Below are 26,843 nucleotides of genomic sequence, written 5' to 3' on the forward strand. Positions count from 1 at the left end.
ACCAGCTCAGGAAATCTCTACTCTAGCCAACATCTCCCTTGGAAGGCAGCATCACTCTGAGAGGGGTCAGCAGTCTCTCTCTAAAGAGCCGGATATTGGTACAGGCTGAGGTTCAGGATCTTGGGATCTCACTCACTCTTCTTGGTCTCCTCACTGCTCATTTTTTAGGAGGTTGTTTGGGATCATTATAACCAAGAAGTTAGAATGCCTGGTAAATATCAGAGACCTGGTCATTGTTTTGAGTTAAGCTGATCCCTCTTATGTTTGCTACAGTTTCCTGTTCACAACTCAATGGGGGAAATCTGATCCTCAAACTTTTTGTTCTAAATAAATTTTCACACATGTAAATAACAAAAGAAATCTGATGTACTTTTGAGTGCCTTTAAAAATAATCCTAAAGCTATAACTTTATGATCAAACAAATGGATTTCAAAGCTGTATTTTAAAGTCCGCCCCTGTAAAGGAAGGGTTTCCTAAGGCAAATATTATTGGGGCTGCCTCATGGACATGGTACCAGGTGCTTGGTATTCCAGTGATTCTTTCCTGGCTAGCTGGTTTCCTATGTGGGCTGCTACTGGGCACACTCCAAGACATTACTTAATCACATCTGTGAGAGAATTACTTGAAGGGTACATGTCCCAGTTGTGGCTAATCGGTTCAATTTTCTGAGAGGCAAATGCATTCTTAGGTCAGCATTAGAATAAGCACATTACTCATTAATCATTAAAAGCCACTGAGCTTGAGATCATCAAAAGAACGTTACTTAAAATAAGCAAGAAAAGAGAAAAGCTGTTTTCTTTCCAGCAGCATTCAGAGCACAGAATATTGCTTTCAATTATTCTTCCGTAATGTGTTACACTGTAATTTATAATAACCTAGACTTTGGAATAACCCCCTTTTCAGTCAATGGATCCCTTGCTATGTGGGCAGTTGGCTTTATAGCATCTTTTTCATCACCTGTGCAGGTACAAGCTATGTTGCCAGTTACCTCACCAAAGACATCTGACATCCTAAAAAAAAGGTAATTCAGCCTACAAGATGTGTCCATTTTGGTTAGTCTATTTTTCCTTTCCCTTAGTGCAGCAGCAGATGCAATCAGCTAGATAGGGCCTAAAAATAGCAGGAAGACCACTCGTCTGGAAGCAGGGGATCAGCCCAGGCCCCCTCTGCTGTTAATGGTGTGATTACAGGCAAGTTATTTATGTCTTGGCTCATCAGTTGTTTGCTCTGACTCCCACCTGCTTGTTTTGGGAGAATGAAATAACTCCTTTGAAAACACTTGGAAAAGTTCCTTTCTGGGGGTAAGGAGGCACTATGCAATTGTGAAGGGCAATAATGTACAAGACCATCAGGCAGTCTGCCTACTGATGGGGCTGCGGAAGATTCATTCTCTTCTTCATCTATCAAGGAGTAGATGACGACCCCCCGCCGCCCCACCCCCCGCAAAAAAAGCGGACGGATTTGATGCAAATGGCAATTGATATATGAGCTATTATGAAGGCACCTCCTTGGGTTGAATGTGGATACAACCAGAATACGTGTTAAGTTCCAGAAAATAGCTGTTCTAAAACCAGAGGATTCATATTCTGTTACAGAGTTCATTACGTAAGGGAGAAGAGTGCAGTAGATAAAGCAGAAAGGTGGGCAGAAATGCTGGAGAAAAGGGTATGTGGGGAGGAAGGTGATAGAAGGGACCCTGAGGAGACAGTAATTGTTGAACTTCCTTTGTACTAGGAAGCTGGCCATTAAATCCAATGTTGTAAAGACCATAACACAAGAAAAATAATTACAACCAATAATGAAAATAAAGAGGAAGCAGGGGCAACGAGATTAAGTGACTAGGCCAAGGTCATACACATGGTGGAGAGCAGAGCTGGGATCCAAGATGTTGGATCCGAAGGCCACGTTTGTACCTACTGCAGACACAGCCTCCAGTGTAATCACTGGTAGAAGTCAAGGGCATCTCTAGTGGCAAATCTCAGTAATGATGTTATTTAGACTGTGTGTGACACCGTCACACACAGCAAGTTAAACCACCGTTCAGGTGTCTGGATGTCGACCAGTAGTGTAAACTTCCTACTGGATGGCGGTTCTAAAGCAGACCGAACATTCTAGGGCAGTCACAATTAGAAAGACAGGAGGCTAAACAGTTCTTTCAACGCTGAGCTTCTCTGAGCATCATGGTCGCTTTCTGTTGCCATGGGACTGGTTTTGGAGTATCTTTCTTGGATTTGTGGTTGGCCCGGAAAATTCTGACTAAAAGCCATTCCCCACCACAGAAACACTATACTTTATGAGAACTGACAATGGGAAGGACGATATGTGATCCCATGAAGCATTTCCAGGATCCAACCTTAAGTAGAATATCTAGAACACCAAATTCAATCTATGTTGGGCTAAAGATGATGGGAGAACTATATACACATAGTCTGGAAGGATGGAAAAAAACAAGATAAAAATGATTTCTGGGGTAAAGTGGCAAAATCATGTGTGACCAAATCATTGAGAACGTGACATAACGCGTTTAACAGAGCACATAGTTTTTGGAGAGATTCTCCCATCTGGCCCAGGGGCTGCCCCGAACGACAAGGCAGTCCCGGCTGGCAATCCACACCACATCCTGAGCGGGAAGCTCCAGCTTCCATTCCAGTTCCGAGATGCACGCCGCTACGTAAATGCCAGGCAGACCTCAATATACTTACTCTTGTAACAGTGCTTGCGGGGGGGACACTGAGTTCATTAAAGGGGGTGACATTTCTTCAGGATAATAATCTGTCCTCTGTGGTTCGATCCCAGGTTCTATTTTAATTTTTTTCTGTAATAGAGGCTTCTCATATGATTCAATTACAGGGACTACAAAATAAAAATAGAAAAGTTACTCTATGTACCATTTACCGATTTCAGCCTTTAAAAGCTTATTGCACGGCTTCTAGCTACCACACTGATGTGTATCTATTTGCCTTTGGCAAAATGACAGCAGTAATGAATCGGTGGGCGCTTCTTGTTCCTCCTAACGATTACTTTGTCAGCAAGCACCATATGGAGGAAGCTGGACTTTTAAGACATCAGCCCCCAAAGGATTTCTTCCTTATGACGTTTGGTTATCTCCTTGTTACCCCAGCCTTCTGCCTCTGACCAGTCAGTAAACAAGGTGGCTTTTAATAGCCATTAGTTATCACATGGTCTAAAGGTATTTCTTAAATGCCTTTTTGCACCTAAAACCATGTTGGTATTCAATAAAGCAAAATATAAAGTCAAGATTCTTATTATCCCCAAGTTGACAAGTATATAGTGAAACTAATCATTTCATGGCATTTAACAGACAGCCTGATTCTTGGGAGATCTTCCAGTGTCAACACTTAAAAAAAAAAAAAAAGCAAACGCCTTAGGCAGACTCTAACTCGAATATTTCCTTTTCAGAGTGCAACAGCTCTTGGCCCCTTGCCTCCTTTGCTCCCTCACCCAGACTATCTGGTGAAGACCCGGTAAGTCCGGACTAAGCAGGGGGGCGGCAGTGTGGGCGAGTGGCAGAATTTACCTTGCATGCTACTACTGGAATTTTCCATCTCGTCCGACAGGGAGACCATGAGCGGCTGCTGGAGGTGGCTGGTGTACATGAAGGGGACGGGCTGCACGACAACAGGCTGGATGACGGGCAGGATGCCGGGACTCCGGATGCCGTGGCGGGAGAGGGCCGCAGCCATCACAGGCGGCATGGACAGCGGCACGCTGAAGGGCTGCACGCCGGGCGGCGGCGGCGGCGAGTACTTCTTCCCCGGTGGGCTGGACGAGGGCAGGCTCAGCCCTGGCGAGGCTCTCCGGTGCAAGGACTGGAACTTCAGGGAGGAGGGGGAGTTCCCGGCAGAGGGCGGCGAGCTCCGCTTGTTCACGGTGAGGTCCACCGGCTCCATCTGCATCCCATGCGACAGGCCTTCTGGGGTCTGGAAGAACTTATCAGATAACGGTGTGGAGTAGATGACGCCATACTTGTTGGGCTTCATCGACTCCATGTAATTAGACGGGTATGACTATTGGAAAAGAAAGACAGAAACGTGTCAATAGCCAAGTAAGTGTGTTTGCTTGAAACACGAATTAAGATGAAAAAATACAACAAGCACCTTCAATCACATGGACTTTAATAAGTGGTTTGGGTTTAGATACATGCTTGACCCTAAAACAATGCTATGAGAGAAAGCTGGTCTAATAAACGTAAGTACGAAAGTTAATGTGGTGGGCTTCCCTGGTGTCTCAGTGGTTGAGAGTCCGCCTGCCGATACAGGGGACACGGGTTCGTGCCCGGGTCTGGGAAGATCCCACATGCCGCGGAGCGGCTGCGCCCGTGAGCCATGGCCGCTGAGCCTGCGCGTCCGGAGCCTGTGCTCCCCAACGGGAGAGGGCACAACAGTGAGAGGCCCGTGTACCGCAAAATAAAATAAAATAAAATAAAAAAATAAAGTTAATGTGGTAACTGTGTCACACGAAAAATCTCAAATTTAATTCTACGATTATGGCCATGTCCAATGTTAAGGCAGAGGATGATACCTGGAAAAATTCTCAAATAGATTATGAAACAGAAGGCTTATGGGCCTTTATCGTTAGGAGTTGGCATTGAGGTTCACCAGGAATCAGCCAAGCCAGCTAACCTTGTTGATTTTCTGCTGGGGTTTCATACTTGGCAGGAAATACTCTCCCTGCCTTTAGTGTCCTCCAGCTCAGCAGAAAGACACTGAACGTTTCTCATACGCTGTGTATACCAGGGACAAGCAGATCTGCATGGTAGGACCTTAGGATGGTCTTCAGCCACTGACACATCCATGCTACGAGTCCTGGCCTTAGCACTGAAGGTCCTACATCCCAGGAAATGCCTCAATCTCAGGCACACCAGGATGGCCAGTCGCCCTACACACCTATACACGGTAGAAGGCCACCCACAGGAGGGTGATTACGTTCTTGGCTCCAACTTGTGCGATGGACTTATTCACAGTTAGAATGAAACTGTAGAAGATGACTTAATCTCCAAATGTGTGAATGACACAGAACTGTGAGAATGAGCTACTGTAACAGGACTCAAATAAAGACACGTGACGCTGGAAGGGACCTGCACACGAGCCGAGGTCCTGCCTTGTCTCCTTTCCACCTTGCTACCCCCCTCATCAAAAGAGGCTGCAGGACAACCTAACAAGATACTGGAGGAGACACCAATGGTTTTCCTCCCATATCTAAGATCTGTTCCACAACTGACCTAATTTATCTTCAAGTTCATTTCTCTCTTATAATATCAAGGTAATCTAACTCATGTACCAGCTTTAAATATAAATCAATCATAATTGCACACTATGGGTTCTGTCCTTGGCCATGGAATTCACTAAAATTACTTCTGTACCTTAACTAAAATTAAAAAATAGAAAACTCTGTTGTAGAATGCTTTAAAAAAATTAAACTCAACATAAGTCATTTTCTTTACTTGTAGGCATTTTAGGGAAACTGAAATTTTTAGTGGTAACATGTCAAGTCTGCCTGCAGAACATTACTTGTATTTGAATGTTTTACAGTGAAAGTGAAAAGTAACATACTGTGCCTCTCTTCCAGCTCTAAAATCCGATGTGTTTGTGATTCTGAGGCAACACTAGCTCATGATGCAAGTGAGAAAACCCACCAGTGGGGCCTTATAATGAAACAGCTTAAATGCACTATTAATTTCTGAGCCCTCCCCAGCCCCTCCAATGGCCACTAATTTGAGTTATAAATAACTGTGGAATAGCAGTGTTTTTGACTGGGATTGCCACTGAGATCACACCCTTTTCCTCTCTGGGCCTCACTGGGTAAATCTCCACCTGACTATGCATCAGAATCAGCTGTGCTGCTTTAAAATTCCAGATGCCTGATTCCTTCTCTGGGCCAACTGAGCATCAGAGTATTGGAAAGTAAGGGGACAGGCAAGTACTTATCTGAATCTGGTTTTGATGTCAGTTTCTCATCGTTAAGATGCACTTTGTTCTTTTGTCCTTTCTTTCTTTACCTGTATCCTCATTCGTAACCTACATAACCACATGGAACAGTGACTCCTGCAGTCTGGTGTTCATCTCTCTGATAGACACAGAGCTTTAGAATAGTTATGTGTTTATTTAAGTGCATTAAGAAAAAACTATGTTTCTCAGTAGTAGTGACAAAAAGTTCCCTTTTAAAATAACTTTTACAGTAGTGATACAAAGTTCCCTTTTAAAATAACTTTATTATGTTAAAAAGCAATTCTATCTCTAGGGCAAGAAAAATTACTAAATAAATATTAGGAGTGCAGGAGCCATGAGGATATGGCAAAATCTGTCAAGGTGGTATCGGATACCCACCTTCCAGGAGGTTGTGAGGTTATGATTAAAACTGGACTCAATGAGATACCTATGTGATGAACTTTAACACACACCGTAGTCCTGGGAGTCCCTTGTCTTCCTTCCTTATACAAGAGGTGTGCACTGCAATGGGCTTTGATGCTCCCTATCAGGGCTTCTCAAACTTTACTGAGCACACAGATTCACCTGGGAATCTTGTTAAAAGGCAGGTTCTGAATTACTGGGGAGTGACCTAAGGTGCCACAGACCACTCTTGGAACAGCCTGGCTCTAAATGACAGAGATACAGAATAAAAATACTAATTTTTATTATTAAAATGGTATACTGTTTAAATGCAATTTAAAGACGGGGGCGGGGAGAATTTTCACTAATAATACTGCTTAAAAACAAGGACATGTGGATATAAAATCAGGAAACATGAATTTGTAAAAATATACAAATTGTTTTTTTAAAATAGCTTTGAATTACATATTAAGGATCAAATGAGGTAAAGACTGTTTCTACCTTTCTTTAGAACTAGACACACACAGGTGCAACACAAGGTGAGAGGCCCAAAATATACAGTAATATTAATATGAAATGGATTTAAATTTAAATATTGAAATAGGCAAAAGAAAAAAAGGCACAAGGTTTGCTAACAAAACATTACAAACTTTGTACAATGAGGGTTTAAGGAAGTAATTAACTATAGGACGAAAAAAAGATTTCTCCTGGTTCTAAAGTTTAACCATCTTGATATAATTTTCTAAAGGGCAAAAGTTCTGGTATGAGAAACAAAAACTCCAGGAAATGGGAGGCAGTATTCATTGTTTCTACTCACGGAATTGTAGCTTCTCCCTTATTTTCAGCCCTAGTCTTCAAAGACATTCCTATGACCTAGATTTTAATGCCAACTTATTGGCAGCTACATAGGATGCAAAATGAGGACATACTTTTATTGCTGCCATTGTTGGATTTTTCTATCTGTGGGGTGAGTTTAAGGAAAGCAGGAATTTAGAACCTGGGAGAGTTGCAAATTTAATAACAGTCTCAGGTTTCTCAAGCCATAAAGAAAGAAACATCCACACATAGAGCTAAGTTTTACAAACATTGTGCACAGTTCTGCAGAGAGCTTGCCCTCCCGTGAACGCCCCCTGCCAGCTATACTGGACATGTGGCATTTGTAATACTCTAGGGCTAAAAGCAGGGGGACTGCTGGGACCTGGGCACACGACTGAGTACACTATTAACAACTTCCAGTCCGACTGCCTTGCCAAAGGGTGAAGAAATGTGGTTCTTCAAACTGTCTCACTAGCAAATTTCATAGCAATGTTTACCAGAAGCTTCTATGAGACATGTTTATTTGGGTGGAGCATATAAGCCACTGCAATCAGCCTGCAACAGTCTGGTTCTCCACAGTGTAAGGACTGATACAGGGCTTGCTTAGGGTGTGTACCTTGGGTGGATACACCCTGGTAATAGTTGCTTCTTCTCTGTTCCAGACCATTCCTGTCTTCTAACAAAGCGATGCAGATAAGTGTGGCTGCACCAGTGAAATCCAAATCAGAGGCAAGTACTGATGAGGCAGAAAGAGGGCCTCTGGCCACTGCCAGGCATCCACTGGCTCGTATGCATACTGCTTACTCAAGGAGCCCTGTTCGCGGGAACAGAGCAGCCTGCAGACAAGACTCACGCAGGGCTGCCCCACTCCTGACCCCCACTAGCGGCAGCAATGGGTTTACTTTTCCAGAAGATCTGCTGTTAAGAAAAGTTCTCTCCCTCTGTTGTAACACGCATTCAAGTGTTCACACCTCCGCGCTGTGGGTTATTTCTTTGCTGGCGGCTTCCTGTCACTGGACTGGGAGATGAGGGTCCAGCCCAGGTGCTCAAAGAACACCGGATGAACGGACGATGTGAATCAACAGGCTCTCCCTGCAAGGTTTTACTACTGACAAGGCTCAGGATAACACCAATTCTTTGATTCTCAAAAACATGATTTTTTTAAGTGTGGTGAGGCAAAAGGCACAGGGGTTGGATAATTTTCCAGTGCTATCACTTCATATGAAAGTGAGAATTAATAGTTTCTCATTTTATTGGAAATAGTTTTGGTGAGTTTTCCACTACAAGATGGTTTAAGTGGATGGAGTGACTCCATGAAACGTGGACGAGTCTCTGTTTCACTGTTCATTCATATGAAAAAAATGTGCCCTCCGTTACAGGGCGATGGCAAGTCAAAGGAATCTTCATACCAAGGGTGGGCTTCCAAGTGCAGGAAGGCGTGGTGCATTTATAAACAAACTCGCTGGAAACAGCAAATGTCATGCCCCTCTACGCAAACAAAGGCAGAAAGCTCTCTTTCTACCAGGCTCAGAAAAGTCATGACAAGTTTCTGTCAGAACACAGCAGAGGGACTGCTGATTTCTAAGTACTTCTCAATCTTTAAGGAGTCCGTTAGATGATAATTTTCATTAAAGAAACAGAAAAAAATACACGTTCTTCAAAAGTAATCTTCCTGTAGGAAAAGAATATGAGGGAATACTTTTAAAAATTCTTTCTCACTTCCTGAATTAAGTTCTAATTTTCAAACTTCTTTGGCAGTATCGGTAAAAACAACTCCTTTATGGGCATATTTTATATACACCTGCCATTTCACATTTTACAAATTAAAAATCTCCAATTTCACAAATAAGAAAAAAGAAAATTGGAGGCTCAGGGAGCTGCTGATGGTTTTGCCAGCATCGCACTGATATTAGGTAACAGAGATCCATGGCACAGAGGCGGGTGTACTCTGCTCCCCATTCTTGCAAATCTTAACAGGACTGACAGTCCAAAGTCTAATGTGCCTCAAGGCACAAGGTTTAGTGGGAAGTATGAAGGCTTATACTTCAGCAAGAGAAAAATGACATTTCCTCACTTTCTCTAAACTATAGCAAAATACCAAATAGGCAGACTGCTTCTGCTCTTCTCACTTTTTAAGAAAAAGGAGTGGGGCAGGGGAATAAGTCACTGTAAAACATTTTTATTCATATGTGGAATTAAAACAAAAAGAATCTTACACATGTCTACGGCTTAATGTTTAGAACATTGACTTGAATAAACAAAGACCTCAACCTTCAGGTCAAAGGCAGAATTAAAAAGGAAAAAGGAAAAAAGGCACAATAAATCAGGTTTCATATACTCCACCTATGAAGGCAGGAAAGATAAAATATGAAGATTTAAGAGTGGAAACAAAAGCTTTTAATTTTGTCATGTAAAATAATCACAATGCCCTACTCCCCAAATGTTTTAGTTAACTGAGGTTTTGCTGAATTAAGAAAAAGAAACTTTATTATAAGGACTGAAACTACCTTTTGGTGAGACAATGTAATTAAATCCTATAAGCATCTGCAGAAGTTGAAAACTAGAGCATGAAGGAGAAAAAGACCATTAATTGCAAAAATACTTCTACATATTTTAACTCCATATATTAATATAAGTTCCAGCATTACAAGTATAACCGGTACTTCAAATTAATCTTATTTCCATTTTTTCGGCAAAGTGTATTTCCTTGCACTTCACTGTATTGTGCCAACTTCATTTTAGCTTTAAATTAGGCTCTCGTGACACATTCTCATGCTTGATTACAAAATGCATCACTGATGGTCCTGCATCATTTATCAAATTAATCATATTCTTCAGTACTAAAAACCTATTCATATTTCAAGGATATAATTAACGGGGAAATTTTATACCTTCATATTCCTTCAATATGATCATGCAGTAGTTGGGGGAAGGGGTTGATGACAAAACGAGTAACATTAGAAGTCAATTTAGTTTTTGATTAATATAATTCTTATTGCTCTGTTATTATCATATTCAGACACGCAGTTATCCAGTTATCATGCAGGAAGGTGAATGTTATTTCCTGACAACTTTTCACTGTACACAGTGGTAAACACTTCACTGGCACAGGAATCTCCATGGCAACTCAGTTCCAAGGGCCTCGGAGTGACCCCTGTGTCTTGTATAAACAGTTTTGGCAGGAACCTCCACAGCCAGTGCATAAGGATGATCTAATTTTTGCAAGCGTGTCATTACCAACCTTCAGATACACAACTCAGGTCAAGGTTTTCCCTTTGTGAGTATTTTCCAAGCCCATGGAAGAAAAGAGCAGGACAGAATTGGGAGCGTGGCCTTGTTATATTCACTAAACCAGATCTCCTCAAGTCTCAGCCACTCCCTGCTTTGCAGTCATGGACACCTTTCTGTTGTCACCCATGTCCCACCTCCATAGCACTGGTGTTGCACCTCTATAAACACCTGGACTAATTACTTGTTCCCTGGTGGCCGAGAAGCATGTAGAGGCGCCTGGCTCACAGGAGGGGCTAGCTTAGCACTAAGGTGTTGAAAAAAACAGTGAACGTAATTCCCTCCCAGTCACAGACTTTTCTGAGTGATACGAAATTCCATCATCAGGGTCAAGTTCATTCTTTCCCTAGCTTCTCCCCTGTCACAGCTCCATATGGCTGCTAGAAGTTTAAGCAAATCACTTTATTCTTAATATATTTTTACATGCAAAAGGACCAAGGAGTTCCCCCATCCCCCAGTTTTCATCTTTTTAATCAGCTCCTTGAAGGACAGCCTAAACACTACATGAGATAAAATGGAGTACTTTTTTTTCTCCCAGTATTAAAAAAAACGACATTCACAAACATGTTTAAGAAACTCTTCTATATAGTCTGGGTGGTGATTTCAAGTGAAAAACACCTCTAAGTAAACGCTTCTTTTTTTTTAAACATCTTTATTGGAGTATAATTGCTTTACAATGGTGCGTTAGTTGCTGCTGTATAACAAAGTGAATCAGCTATACATATACATATATCCCCATATCCCCTCCCTCTTGCGTCTCCCTCCCACCCTCTCTATCCCACACCTCTGGGTGGTCACAAAGCACCGAGCTGATCTCCCTGTGCTATGCGGCTGCTTCCCACTAGCTATCTATTTCACATTTGGTAGTGTATATATGTCCATGCCACTCTCACTTCATCCCAGCTTACCTTCCCCCTCCCCGTGTCCTCAAGTCCGTTCTCCACGTCTGTGTTTTTATTCCTGTCCTGCCCCTAGGTTCTTCAGAACCATTTTTTTTTTTTAAGATTCCATACATATGTGTTAGCATACAGTATTTGTTTTTCTCCTGACTTACTTCATTCTGTATGACAGACTCTGGGTCCATCCACCTCACTACAAATAACTCAATTTCGTTTCTTTTTATGGCTGAGTAATATTCCATTGTATCTATGTGCCACATCTTCTTTATCCATTCATCTGTCGATGGACACTTAGGTTGCCTCCGTGTCCTGGCTATTGTAAACAGAGCTGCAGTGAACACTGCGGTACACGACTCCTTTTGAATTATGGGTAAACTCGTTCTTGATGCAGATTTCGTGTAGGTACATTTGGAAACTGCTTCCTAATCATGATAAACATTGCATACCAGTTTTTTTTTTAATATCCCTAAATACACGTTAATTTAAAAAAATTAATCTGGCCAAACTTATTTTTGCCAAAACCAATAATCCTGAGAACTCAAACTAAAAAACTGGTAACGGAGGGGGTTTTGTAAAACTACTTCTATTGTGAGCAGATGCTCCTGTGGCCCAAGTTCTGCGCTGATCACATCTTGGGGGCTGGTGGGGGTTTGGGGCACAGGGCTTAAGGAAACATGGATCCCAGCACAGTTGCTAGGAGGGTATTTACCTCACTTACTACCAGGGGCTTTCAGAAAAGTTTGCCTATCAAATGCCTGTCCAGTAACGAGTGGCTTTAAGGAATAACACAACACACAGTAGAGTTATTACCACTTGGAATAAGTAAGAAGAGGTGTTCGGTTTTGGAAAACTTACCACCGAGACAGGATCCATGGCCTCTTGCTTGACAGGGACTGGGTCAAACATGAGCATTCTTTTAATTATGCTTTCTAGGGTGCTCTGGTGTTTGGCCTAGAAAACAAAACAAAGTGTTTCTCTGAATCCCAAGGTTACTTTCAATATAAATCAGTAAAAAGAAAAATATATATAATATTCCCCACCCTTCCCCCGTCTCTGCTCCTTCCCCTCCCCTGCCCCCGGAATGGCTGGAATTTGTTTCCCTTACCTATGAAAGATGCCATTTTATATAATTAAAACCAGACTCCATGGTCATAACCGGGTGAGAGCCAACGGGCATTTCTAACTCAAATACATAAACCCTGATGTTTCTGGAACAATAGGTACAGCCTCTTCTGAGCAGCCATGCTTGTTCAAGATTACTGTGCAGCTCACTAGAAGTTAACATCATATATGAATGTTAAACGCCTTTCCTTTCCCCCTTTTGTTTGTTACAGAAAAATCAGAAAAAACCAAGGCAGGCAAAAAGACAACTTAGAACCAACCATCGTGAATATATTTGTCTTTATCCCTCCAAACTCTCTTTTAAAGTGGATTGTAATATGCATACTACATAGTACCCGTAATTTCACTTAACAGTTTACTGGGAAAATGTTTCTTTTTCGGTAAGTGTGGTTCCATACCATCAAGTTCAGTGTGCCACTGTGTGAACCAATCAGATATTTGCGGCTTGCGGGATCTTAGTTCCCCGACCAGGGATGAAACCCAGGCCCCCGGTAGAGGAAGCACAGAGTCTTAACCACTGGACCGCCAGGGAAGTCCCCAATCAGATTTTTAAAAATTCCTTTTATTGGGCACTTAAGTTGCTTCTACATTTTCACCATTACAGATAGCAATGAGCACTTTTATACTTACATCCTCCTGCACATCCTTAATTTTTAGGATAAATTTTATGAAGGGGAATTCTAGAGTGAGAAGCATGTACTTTTACCAAAGCATTTGCTGTATCATCCAGCAAAGATACTCTATAATTTCCATCAGTAAAATAGAACCTGTTTCCCAAAATTCCTACCAGCAATGTGCATGATCATTTAAAAAAAATGAAAACTTTGCTAATTTGTTAATATCAAAATGACAAACGATTTTTATTCTCTATTGATTTAATTATTGAAGCTGAGTCTTTTTCATCTTTATTTACCATTTACATTTCTTCTTTTACAAGTTGATTTTTTTTTTTTTTTGGGGCCGCGCTGCACGGCACGCAGGATCTTAGTTCCCTGACCAGGGATCGAAGCAGTACCCCCTGCGGTGAAAGCGCAGAGTCCTAACCACGGGACCACCAGGGAATTCCCCACATTTCTTCTTTTGAGAAATGCCTATATTCAGGTCTTGAGTTCCCGGTCCCTGCTTATGGCTTTCTAAGTACTTTTTTTTTTTTTTTTTTTTTTTTGCGGTACGCGAGCCTCTCACTGCTGTGGCCTCTCCCGTTGCGGAGGCACAGGCTCCGGATGCGCAGGCTCAGCTGCCATGGCTCACGGGCCCAGCCGCTCCGCGGCATGTGGGATCTTCCCAGACCGGGGCACGAACCCGTGTCTCCTGCATCGGCAGGCGGACTCTCAACCACTGCGCCACCAGGGAAGCCCTCTAAGCACTTTTTTAATATGAAGACTATTACCTTGTATTTACTCTAATTTCTCCTCATAAGGAAATAAGCCAATCTTTAGCCTAATGTAAAGAAAATGTCCATCTTGATTCGCTGGATCTTTCTCTTCGTCTTTTGTGATGCTCGCGTTCTCCCTTTCCTCCTGTGTTCTACACTGTCCACTTCTAGCACTAAAATACATCAAATCAATCACTTCCTCACAAGACAAAATATTCAGTCTGCTGAACATTTAACTGCGTTTCATACGTTATAGAACCTCCGCCCGCATACTACCCAGATCATCAACAACTTTCTTCAGGCACCTCCTATCCAAATTTGGTTAGAAGTGAGGTCTTTATGTATTACTTTGGTTTGGGTGGGAACGTAAACAAGTTCTAGATTGAGTTCTACCAGAAAAAGGTATAGAAATCCCTGGTTTAGATTACTTCCTGTATTTCAGTATTTAAACATCCCATCCCCACCTCCACGATAGCAATTCTGTAGCCAGTGGTGTCCATGCTCTATGGGTTAAACTAAGATATCATCACACACACTTATAAAAGTAATACTGTGTAGTTCTTGTGCGTCACTGCTTCATTGAAGAAAGACCGTCCTGGGTCTTGTGACAACACGTGAATATCATCATTAACTCAACATAAGGCCCTGACTTCAAAATTATATTTTCCTACATCACAGGACGTATTATAATCTGTGAACACAATTTGATACCAGGCTGCTCAAATCAATGGTGCTACCACCCTCTTCTGTATCCCAGCAAGAACAAACCCCACAGCCAGTGAAAAATGGATGATTTCATAATGAAGGATGAAAACCCCTTTTGTGTCTTTGGATCTATTATTAACCAGTTCCCAGGCTAGCAGCTGTACAGATGGATATGGTTCTAAGAATTGCTGTCCAGGGCCCTACAGCGGACCGTAAACAAAAGACGTGAGATAGCCTCCTTATATCAATGAGGTCAGATAATTCAGCAGCCTCGTCCCACAGCTGGTCATCCTCCCCCAAGCCTTTTAAATTTAATTTACTCTTACAGATTCATCCACTCCACTAGACAGTATCTTGCTGCAAATCCTTCTAAACAAAAGTACTCACATTCTCAGGAGTGTAAGCAAAGAGTCCTGATCTGTAGACTCAAGCAGGAGATCTGCACCTGACCCCTGACATGAGGGACAGGAGGAGGGAGACCCTTTTTCACATGTAAAATGCAGAGGACACCTCCTTTGCCTACTTCCTAAAACACTTACCTTCAAGGTTTTGGGAAAAATCAAATGAGATGAAAACAAAACAAAACAAAAAACCTCTTTTTGCCCTCTTAAGTCGTTTATATCACTGAATATGCACACAATTTTTGGATCTATATACTGTACAAACAGCACTAAATTTGTTGGCTCCGATTTCGGAAATGCCAGGTACTTGTCTCTTTGCCAAGATACCTAGCCTTAGAGGTCAATCCCCTCCACCCTAAAAAAACCCAGACTAAGTTCAGTTTCAAAGGTAAGAGCTGCCTACACCCTGTATGAGATCTTACATAGGGCCTTGTCACTTACTTGACTGCTGTACCATCGCAATAGCTTCCTAGCATCTCCACAACTTGCCTTACCTGGAATCCTTTCCTACGAGCAGGAGCAGCATGGTGGAATTAAGATGATGGGCTCTGTAGCTCATTTTGGTTCAAATTTTAACACCATCATTTAGCTCATAAAGCCTTCAATAACTTTTTCAAACGCCTATAGCCATAAGAACTGAACCCATTTAGAAATGAATTACACATTAACCTGCTATAGCTTGGGTCATTTTAAGACGTTACCTAAATTACTTTCATTCTTTGATTTTTGTGTTTTATCTAAATTTAGGGAAATTAGTGCTTTGAAAGACTTATAAGAGAAAAAATCATCTAACATAAAGCATCCCTTCTAACAAAACCTGATTCATTTTTATTAAAAAAAAAGTTGTAAAGGTATGTTTATTTGTTCAGAACTGTACCTCAAAGAGTAACTCAATCACTGATGAAGGGATATTTCTCATACACAAGTATTAATAAATGAAGAAGCAAGATACAATTGAGAGTACCTCATTTTGAAACTCCTAGCTAAATAATGCATCACCGGACAATAAAAAGTCTGTGCAAAATTCAAATATCACTATGAACAGAACCAAACTCACTGTCCGCTCACATGCTTAACAGCACTTTGGTCTGAATTTGGTAGCTTCTAAAATGACTGATTATACTTTTAATGATAGTCACAGGATGTGGAGGAGGTCACGTGGTGAAAAAAAGAAAAAGAAAAGAAAAAGACACACCCTAACCCTTAACAAGAGCTTCTTGGGAGGGGTGGGGCAGCAGCTTTATACACACCTGTGCGCCCATTTTTAAATTTATTAATTCTATAATTAAAACTTTTAATAAAAATAAGATGGAAGCTAAGCTAGAAAGAAACCAAATTTAGGAAGGGAATCAAACACATGAACACAAATCAGCCTTTTGTTAATTTACTGCAGAAAACGTCTAGACTCTGTACCTACTGTTTCTGTCTCTGAACAGACCACTTTTGGCCACGAGCATTGATCTTGTCTTTGGGTTCTGATCTAGAATCAGAAAACAGTGACCGCAGTGTCTCCAAAGGGCCTTCCATATAACTGGGGAGTAACTCACGCACTGGAAGAACTGGGGTTCCTAAACTTAGTGGCTTTTGTTAACGCGTGGGCGACTCAGTGCTCTGGGGCTATTACCATCATGTTAAAAGAATGTTGAGTAAACTACAAATGCTGTACAACTATTACTACACAACCCTGACAGCAGTCCCAAGTAGGACCATTAGGTGGCGCACTAAAACAAGTATAAAGACTAGGACAGAGGCGGTAAATTGAGTTTGCCAACATCAAGGTCTTTAAACGTGGTGGGGTTTTAAGTGGCTCAGGAATTCTTATCACAGAGACGAGAAGGCCCCCAAAAATGGTTCTGTTTTTTCTTACAACTATTTCCCAAACATTAACACATTTACATCTTAGTTCTGTTGAACTAGCTTAGGAAACATACATTCTAAACTAGCAATCCCAGGATAACACAACTGCATTTACAAGAGGAAAAAAAGTGGCAAAACTGGTTTAAAAAAACTTCTAAGTTATCAAGGTGCTTAAAAGCAAAAATATAGGAACATCACCATTGCCAAAATAATTTTCCATCACTGGAACAAATGTCATCTTCCCCTAACCGTGTTAGTTTGCTGGGAAGGGCCAATACAACTGAATTTTCCTCCAAAAGGAAGAAACAGATTTCCCTTCACACTCCCTCTACTTATACTTCTGACTTTTCAGATGTCAAAAGAAGGCTCAGAATTTTGCCAAAATGCACAACCGCATGTTTACGTCTTAAAAAGCTTTGGTGAATCACTTACATGAAGTTTCACAAGCAATATAGTTTCGTCTCCTTTCCAGCCCTCCAAGAGGCCTACTCAACAATTGCTTTATGAGGGTACAAATAAGCCGCAGAGCTTAGAAATACAGACAAGCCTTAACGTAAGAGGAGGTTATGTTGCCAGCCTCCTTTGAAAGTAGCTTGTCTTGAAGCTACAGCTCATTTTATTACAGAAACAACCTTATAAATAACTGCCCCTTCCTTAGAAGCATGACACAGAGAGAGAGAGGTGTGAGGCGGGGGACGGAGGGGGGTCTGGAGAGAGAATGTGTGCATCTCAAGTCAATTTCTTGGTGATATATCAGGATTTGCTTCTGACATTGTCCCTTCTCATCTCCTGTTTAATGCACTCAAAGGGTCCCTGTATTCTTCTCCCCCAGCCCAGCCTGACCCTAAGGCTCCAGATTACCTGCCTCCCTCAAAGCTAATCTGTTTCCTAGCCGACCTCAGCCAGGTGTAAGGAGAAAAACAGGATGGTCAAACCAACACACCGTCTGTAAGCGCCCCTTTCAATTCTCCCAAGTGTTTGGATGTTAAAGGAGGGAAGCATGTTGCCTTCCCTCACCCCTTCCTCCCCAAAGGAGCTTCAGGGAAAAAAATTAAGAAAAGAGTTCAAACAAACAAACAAAAAATGTGTGTGTGTGTGTAATTCTTGGTCAGGAGGAGGACCAGGGCAGGCAGGCAACATCCCTGTAGCTAAACTTCCTTTCCAAAGAAATTTTCTTTCTTTACTTTTGTACCCAAACTCTTCCAAGAGCTCCCAGGAGTTGAATATTTAAAGGCAGCTGCTCTGGCCAGAAATACAAGAGCCCAGACAACAGATGTAAGCAGGCATTTCTAAGTCAGAGCCTCCTTTCAGGACAGCCAAATGCTGGCACCTACCTGGAAAGGCGTCTCGTTTTCACGTCACTCGGTGATCTGTCTCCTAGCTCAGTCTTCTATTGCTGGTGCGAAAGGAAAAACTCCATGGAACACTTCTGAATCTTTGCCCCTCATAAATTAGTTATTTTACATGAAAATGTTTTGTAAATGGGGAAGAAGTTAATTACTTAGTTTCAGATTAACTGTAATGACCCATGAGCAAACAATCCGCCCTCTCCCCTCTCGGCTAACGAGCCACCCAACTTTACTTTCCTGCATCCGCCCATCTGCTCCACCCTATGGAGAGTTGCCAAGGCAGTCTGACTTGTCCAAACAGGACATGGCTTCAGATAAGATTCTGCCCACACCCTGTACTTCGGAAAGACCAAGTGAAGCAATTGCCTTTGCATGTAAATAAGGACAGGTGCAAAGGTAACAACCAAGCAACCTCCCTACACATTTCCAGCTGGAGCCCAGCAGAGCAGGGGTGGGGGAGGGGAAACCCAAGCCCATACCCTTTAGTAAACTCTCAAGTTCAAGGCCACCTAGTTAGGGGCCTACAACATCTTTCTTAAAGAAATTTTAGCGAACACTCATCATTTTCCCTACTGAGGTTACATACTCAGTTTCGTCCTTCACGCTCTCGGACAATTTTGTATTTTAGTTTTAAGGGCGAGCCACCTCAACTCAATTGAAAAGCACCTCGAACGTGTACTCCTGCTGTGTACACATCTTACAAGGTCTGCCTCAGCCCTCAGTTTTCTTCTGTGAAGTGTTATATAATCAGACCCAGAAGGGCTGCGTGAGGCCACTGCCTCCGTCTGCCTCTCCGCTGGGTGCCCTATCACTGGAGACCCACCCAACTCCACCCTAAGGGGCCTCCACCCATGGGGCCCCGCCCTGCCAGGGGGGAGGGCACTGGGAGGGACCAATTGGCTCAGGTCAGCTGACAGTTCCTGGAAATTCCAGTCTGAGCGGAGATGGCTGGAACCTTGCAAATAACCAGAAAGAAGTGGTGGTATTTCCCCCGGCTCCTGAGGATGCTCCATTAAACGTTTATTTCAGAGCCACAGAACCTCTGGATGTGGAACTGAGCTAATACTGCCCTCTTCCTTCAAAAGTAAACAAACAAAAAAGCATTTTGCACCAGTGCTATGTAAGAGAATTCAACCCCTCCCAGACGGAAACGCTCCTCCTCCTTGCTCCCCTCCCCCATTTGCCTTATCTTCTCGTCACTCACCGTGGAAGCCTAGAGGTCATCTTTTAAGCCTTCCTCCCCAACTTTTCTCTCCACACCTACCGCTGCCACCAGGGGGCCAGGCCCTCAGTACCTCAAGACTGTGTTACTGGGGTCTCACCTCCACTAGTCCATCCCAGGATGGAGAATCCATCCTGACGCCCCTGCCACCTACACTTCTCAAAGCCCTCTTCTCAGCTGGTCTTTCCCAAGCTCCCAAACCTTCCTCCGACGGGACCCCCAGGGCTTGCAGAGTCAGTTCAAGCACCACGCTCAGCGTCCCCTCTCCTACCAGCGGCCCCAGCTCCACCAGGAACCCTCCACGCTGGTTGCCCTGTCCCCCCACCCCCGCCTCCCTACCCCGCCTTTGTTCATTTTCGGCCCTGACGCTGGGCAACCAGGGTGGAATGCCCGTCCCCTTCCGGCTTATCTAAATCCTCCTAATTCTTCAAAGACCAGCTCAAGTCCCTCGCCGCTTGGCGCAGCCAGCTGATCGCTCCCTGACCAATCTGAGGCCACCTCTTCTTACCTAGATAGGCTGCGCCTTTCTACTTTACAAATGGTCTGCCCAGGACCACCACCCGGACTGGCAGCACCTGAGGACAGGAGTGCTTTACATCCCCTTAGAGGGGCTCCCTCCCTGCTCCCCAGAGGAGATCGGGAACGTCCACTAAGTTTTTTGCCAGGCCCAAAGGAGTGAATATAAAAGCACTGAGCCGGTATGAGGAGTCCCACAGTCACTTCCCTTTCCCTTCGAATGCACTTGAAATCTCCCTTGAATAAAAACAAACAAACCAACCTCCCTTAAATAAGTAATAGGAGTAAGGGGACCTAACCTAAAGGAAACCTATTAAACCAAACTTCCTCAAAAAAAAGGTATGCCCCTAACCTTAACCTTGCCTGTTCCGGGTCCTCCAGAGACCTTATCAGCATCATCCTGATTTTTTTTTTTTTTACCCACCCACAGATCTTCTAAACAAGTCTAGTGTCAAGGTCTCTATTCTGTTTTAAAACCTAAGATAGGTTGGGGCTTCCCTGGTGGCGCAGTGGTTGAGAGTCTGCCTGCCGATGCAGGGGACACGGGTTCATGCCCCTGTCTGGGAAGATCCCACATGCCACGGAGCGGCTGGGCCCGTGAGCCATGGCTGGGCCCGTGAGCCATGGCCGCTGAGCCTGTGCATCCGGAGCCTGTGCCCCGCAACGGGAGAGGCCACAGCAGTGAGAGGCCCGCGTACCGCAAAACGAACAAACAAACAAAAAAAACACCTAATATAAGGGAAAAAAAAAAAGACAGCAAGAGAGAAGAGAAAGAGGCGACTTCAAGGTGTGTGTGTGTGTGTGTAACAGGGGGAAAAAAATGACAGCAAGAGAGAAGAGAAAGAGGCGACTTCAAGGTGTGTGTGTAACAAACACTCGGTTTGTTTTGTTTTAAGCCTCTTCTATTGACCAAGGAAAGCCAGGGGCTCAGTGATGTCACAGGTTTCCTACTGGCACTCTCTGGGTGCTGTTCTTTACATGGACTGTGTCATTTCATTCCTATGAGGTGGGGAGGTACTACCTTCCCATTTTACTGATAACACCGAAACAGAGAGGTAAATTAATCTGCCCAAGATGACACAGCTGGGAAAGTGGTAGAGCTGGGATTTGAACCCCAAGTAGTCAGACTTCAAGGCTGGTGGTGGACCTGGCACTCCACCCTGCTGTCTCCCTGGCAGGGGACAACACACATCAAGAGTGGGATGGAGAGTTCTGCAGACAGGTCTGTCATTCGGGGATCTGGAACCAGGGGCAGTGTATTTACAGCAGTGGTGACTGCAACTCCTTCCCGCTGGTCCCTGATGCCTCCCCTGTCTCAGCGCATGCCTGGACGCAACATCAAAAGACACACTCTGAAGGCCCCAAATTAGCCGATTATTAGCCAGTGCATCCATAAAACTGTTCAGAAAAAACTGGCAGCTTCACCCAAGTAAATACGGAAATCCTCATAATAACTGTACAAAGGTGGAAGGGTCAGGTCCTCGTCCCCATTTTAGAAATGAGGAAATGGAGGAACAGAGGTGAAAAGACTCGCCCAAATTCACAGAGCTGGCTGGAGCTGCAGCCAGAAGCCAAGTCTGTCCACTGCAGACTCGCGGCTCTTGCTGTTTTGCTCCACTCTGTGCTATGGCACCCACTCTCAAGGAGAATCATCTTATAGTTGGGGCACTCCCCTGGGGCCACAGGCGTGGGGGGTGTGTGCCACACTGGCCCATGGAAGGCAGTGCCATGGGGAGGTTCCAGCAGACAATTACGATTTCCAAGTGACTTTTCAGGTTAGATCACTCTGGACCTACTCCATTTTGTGGCATAACTGAGAAAAATGACTGCAATCTTAGATTAGCTCTAATGAGTAGGTGCTCAGTAAATACTTGTGAGATGAATACATGAATGGATGTCAAACTACCCTTCTTACATGCTAGGATAAAATGAAGGGCAAGGGCCTCAGAGTGACTGTACACAAGGGGTTCACACAAGGAAAATCTGCCCAGGGGCCAGTGCAGCTAGCCTTAAAATCATCTTCTAAAACCCGAAACGCAAAGTAAATGTGAAAACTTTACTCAGGAGGCTTGGGAGACAAAACACCCTTGTCTGGAGAACTAAGTGGAACAGGAACTTGAACTTCCTAACGTTAGCGGTTTGGAGGTGCAAAGCTTTGGAAGGTACCAGGGTGTAAAGTGCAAGAACAAACAGAAGAGTGGATTTCAGTGATTAGACTCGGACAACAGTAGTTAGAATGAAGAGCATATGGGACAAAGGAGAAAAACCCCACACTGGATCACAGGTCGCTCTCCAGGGTAGAAGGCGCTGACCTCAGTGTCTGCTGGACCTCTTCTGTCTAGATTTGACCAAACTCCACTGATCTGGGTTGAGACTAGCTCCAGGCCATCTCTGGAGAGCCCCAGGCCTTCTAGAGATTGGCAACCATCTTAAGCATGTCCCAGGTTAAGCTGGGCTCCTTCAGGGTCCTCTTGGAAGGGGGCTGTCTCAGGAGGCACCCCCTTCCGGGAAGAGGGTAAGAGCTAGACCCAGGGTTACACAGAATGCACGGGCTGAAGGGCCACTTAGCTTACTACATTCACTCTCCAGCTCCCCTTAATAATGAGATGGGGGAAGTGATAATGTATTCGGCCTGCCAACACAAAGGAATGAGTTTCCAATAGCTCTAGGAATCTGCTTTGCTAGAGAAAGAAACTTACTATTAAATACTCTGACAAATAGATACAAAATATACTGATAATTTTTTCTAATGTGCCATTTAACTATGGTGATATTCCAGAAAACGCACAGAGCCAGTTAAAAGGATATACATAGAGACATACATATGTGTGTGTGTGTGTGTATATATATGTATGTGTATATGTATATACATACATATATTTGCTGTGGGAAAAAACAGTCCTAGTTCTGGTTCAGAAACTGTGTCTATAGCATTGTGTCTCTTATTACTACTAAATTTCAAGGAAGGAGAGTTGAGGAGGGGAAAGCAGGGCTACCTTCCTTAGACAATGCCCTCTCTTATCAGGGCAGACTGCTGTCTGGTTTCCTGTCTCGAGCTCTGGCATTACTGCTTCAGATGAGAAACAGGGTCTAAGAAAGGGACAGATCAGGCTTGAAAATGAGAATGCTAAAAGCCATCCTAATCCTTCCCTTCCAACTCACTCCATCATGAGTTTTGGCTGGAATACTACATATTAGCAAACCAGATATCAATTGTTTTATGTCTCTAGGATTTTTTTTTTTTAAGCTATAACCAATGATAACTGAAGCACTTCAGAAAGAAATCCAATTTCCAGAATAATGTAATTCCTGACACTTAAAGGATGAGGTTGCCTGTATTTATTTTTCTTAAACACAACTGGGTGTGAAAACAGAGAGTAAGAACCACTTAAGAAAGCTGTTCATTTTATAGCAGAAATGTTGATTTGGACAAATTAAGAAGGCAAGTATCTAAAAAGGGGGGGTGGTGGAGATAAATGATTTACATGGTTTAGAGATGAAACTATTGTGTTCACCTCCCTCACTTTTTTGGTAATTATAATTACTATCAGACTGGTACAATTTTTCCCAACTGTTTAGCTTACATTTAAAAGCTTGCAGAATTTTTCCTGACAGAACATATTAGATCCTAATCACCTCTATTAACCACCTCCCTCTCCCAACAAATAGGGAGGAAAGAATGATTTGGGGTAAGCCAAATAAAGACTCAGTCTACCAAATCTAGTTGAATTGTTCACAACTTTGGAACTAAACCAAAAAAACTTACTTCAATTTGGGTTACTTATGAATTTAGTTTAAAGGCCTCTTGTCCTACAAGCAGCTTAGTATTGCAAGTTTGCTTCCTCCAAAGAAGAAAGGAAAAATCTTATTGAAACTTTCCAAACTCCCATCTTTTTTCTTGGAAGGTTGTCAATATCCTACTATTTGACCCTAGTAGGTTTCTTAATAGCATATTGTGCATTTCCCTTTTATCTATCAAAGAAAAACGTGATGGGAAGAGATGTTAAAACCAAAGCATTATTATTATTATTATTATTACCGATTTGGGGAAGAATAGGTAGGGCCTGATGTGCTTCCTCAGCAACTCATTCCATTAATTCCATTAGAGAACACTGCAGATAATTCCTTTAGATTTTAGAGAAAATCCCCAAATAAGACATTTAAGGGGGAAACTTGTCAAAAGTTTTCTTTTCCAACCTTGTTTTTAAAACTTCATTTCCAGAGAACCAACAGAAAAATAGTTTGTTAAAGTAGGTTTTAAATGGTTAACCCAGAAATTTGCTAACTCACAACTGACAGAATATACCAAAAAAAAGGGGGGGTGGATTATGAGAAAGTTGTTACTGTAAAACAATAAAAACAAGAGCATTCTCCTTCTGTCTTCAAAATATAAGGTTAAAAATTTCCAAACTATCATTAAATGAACTTATTCCAGTTCTCCTTTTTTTTGAGCTTTTTATTCTTAGAACAGTTTGGAAATCAGATGTAGCATACAGTCAAATCTTTGTCCTTAAAAAGAAATAATCCTGTAGTACTCTCAATACATCTTATGTTTTGCTTCAATAGAAGATTTCTCCCTTAAAACATAAGCAAGACTTCCAAGTCTGTCCAAGCTGCCAAGGCTGCTTGAGTTCTCCATCCCATGAAGCCTCCTGTGCCTTGAATGTCCTGTGTGAAATGCAAGGGTGAGCCACATCCTTCAGATCATGCTAGATCTTCTTAAACTGTAAGGTGGTAACCCCATCCAAAATTGACAGCTTCAGGGCAAAATGCCTATCTCAAAACAAGAATGAAAAACAAACAAACAAAACAACCTCCTTTAGATTTCTAGCCAACATGCACACACATTTCTTAAAATCACAAGCTGGCAATGATAAACTAAAAAAGGTAAAAGCATTTATTCACCCATACAAACACATGGGAGCAAAGGGTGTATGTGAAAAGGTTAACTGACTTCTCATTATGACATAACGCAGGCGTCTTAGGCAATCGTAAGTGTGTAGAGACATGATAACTCCCTGGGTGGGGATAGGGAGTTTAGGGGCAGGGACCACGGCCTGGTCTGGGCTACTGATCTACCAGAAAACAGCCTGAAACAGGAAAGAGCACACATATGCCACTTGGAATGTATGACGCAAACCCCAGCCTTGAAACAAAGAACAGGAAACAGCTCTGCTGGCTGTGCTGGAGAGAAAGCACAGAGAAACATTTAGCCGGCCCTCCCTGACCCTATATTCATGAGCAGCTGGAGTTTTTTAAGACAACAACAGGGGGGTGGAGGTGTTTGTTCTATGGGTGTGAATAATAACACCAGCTTTATACAGGGGACCTGCCCTATTTACAAATAGGAGCTTCCACATACAGTAAACACCGTAAGTGAACATGTGATTTTATCATATTCAAGCAGCAGAAACCTTCCTAATTAACACCAGCCTCCCTACCAATTTCTTTTGTCTCTTTCTCCCCCATCCTAATGGATGGTCTCTAGTCACGATCAAATTCTGGGTTAAGGTAATAGGGTAATGATCACTGTTCAGCCTCAGAGCATCAAGAGGAAAATGAGACAGCACAGCTGCTGAGAATTCAGTTGACACTGGGGTCATCCCGCATAACCGAAGTGGGACCAACTGTAAGTGTCCCTGAGCCACAGAACTAAATTCTAAGATGAAGAGTGTGGGACATCTAGAGTCACCCCAAATTTTCACTGTCTTTTTCAACTGCATAGTTACGAAGATACGTCCACACAGCTGCACATCTGTTCGACATGTACACACATTTACAAAAATCCACCTTTTGAGAATCTGATTCTGTTCCTGATATTTCATTTAATCCAAAATTGTTATACAATCTGCAGAATAGAGTATCAATTTGTGTAAGATATCCTAAAATGTCTATTTTTCCTTTAGGTATTTTTAAGGTAGCAAAATCCGCTCACTAGTCCTTTTCTGATTTTTCTTTATTTTGTTAGCCAGTACTGTTTAACTCAGGTTTCTATTAGCAGAGATTTAAGAATCTGTGTGCAGACATAACTACAGGTAAAAAAAAAAAAAAAAAAGAAAGAAAGAAGAAAAAAAAGGCATCACTGTGTCCATAGCAACCAGAAGATTGGGTTTTAATTTAGAAACTTTGCAGTGAAAAAAACAATAGCTCTCTCCAAAGCTATGTTGTCATGTTTTACCTCTGACAAGGTTCTGTGGTCTAAGCAGTTACTTTTGTTGTTCTCACGTTAGGATTTTCATACTTGCATTCTTCATGCAAACAGAATGCTCCTTACAGCCTGTCTTCACTGACCTCACCCACAGTACATTAGGCTGCTTTCTTCTAACAGTTCTGCAGCAAACCCCACTGACTGTAGAAATTGAGATATCAGTTTCTCTAGGGAGCTAAATGAAATTAATCAAACATCCCATTTCAGGTTCTGTTAACAGAATAAGGGCAACTCCCATAATCCATGTTTCAAGTCAGAAGAAACTCATCCACTCTTTTAAAGATACTACTAACTCTTTTAAAGACACTAACTCACAAAATTTTGAAGATGTTAGTGTTATTAAATTGTTTCTTCCCTAGAAGCAAGTCTTTTCTTGGGCTAGAAAGATTATCATCCAGATGGATTTCTCTCTTAAAAATGCTCCTCAAATTCATACATAAAGCACTCAGCAAAGGACAGCACAAAATTGTTCTGTGGAATAACCTATAGTGAACAACTGCCCTATTCCCCACTTGATTTTGCTTAATAATTACAGATACTAAATCTAAATGAACTCAGAATACTACTTCATACTTTTCTCCATATACTAGATTCTTGTGAGAATATAAATACATTTAAGTGTCTTGGATGACATTAATGGAAAAATACATTCTGAGTAAAAAAAAATTCAGTGTAAAATGTTTATTTTAGTGAAATACAAGAAGGTGAGCAATTACCAATTTCCGTTTAACCTGA

At 42.5% G+C, this 26,843-nt stretch overlaps 1 protein-coding gene across 2 annotated transcripts in view; it reads right to left on the reverse strand.

Moving 5' to 3' along the window:
* The window catches only part of KLF3 (KLF transcription factor 3), a 36,773-nt gene that overhangs the window by 8,508 nt on the left and 1,422 nt on the right, over positions 1 to 26,843 (reverse strand). Inside the window, exons 1-4 of one of the 2 annotated variants that reach the window (XM_082652730.1) lie at positions 18,148 to 18,360; positions 12,209 to 12,304; positions 3,539 to 4,028; positions 2,703 to 2,853 (exon numbers count right to left, since the gene is read on the reverse strand). In XM_082652730.1, the coding sequence (XP_082508856.1) occupies positions 2,703 to 2,853; positions 3,539 to 4,028; positions 12,209 to 12,265 (698 nt within the window). In that variant the 5' untranslated portion in view covers positions 12,266 to 12,304; positions 18,148 to 18,360. Of the gene's footprint in view, positions 1 to 2,702; positions 2,854 to 3,538; positions 4,029 to 12,208; positions 12,305 to 18,147; positions 18,361 to 26,843 lie in introns of those variants that run through there. The other variant, XM_082652731.1, reaches the window with a different exon arrangement.

This window comes from Grampus griseus, assembly GCF_964374135.1.
Source record: "Grampus griseus genome assembly, chromosome: 4".
NCBI classification, from domain to species: Eukaryota; Metazoa; Chordata; class Mammalia; order Artiodactyla; family Delphinidae; genus Grampus; species Grampus griseus.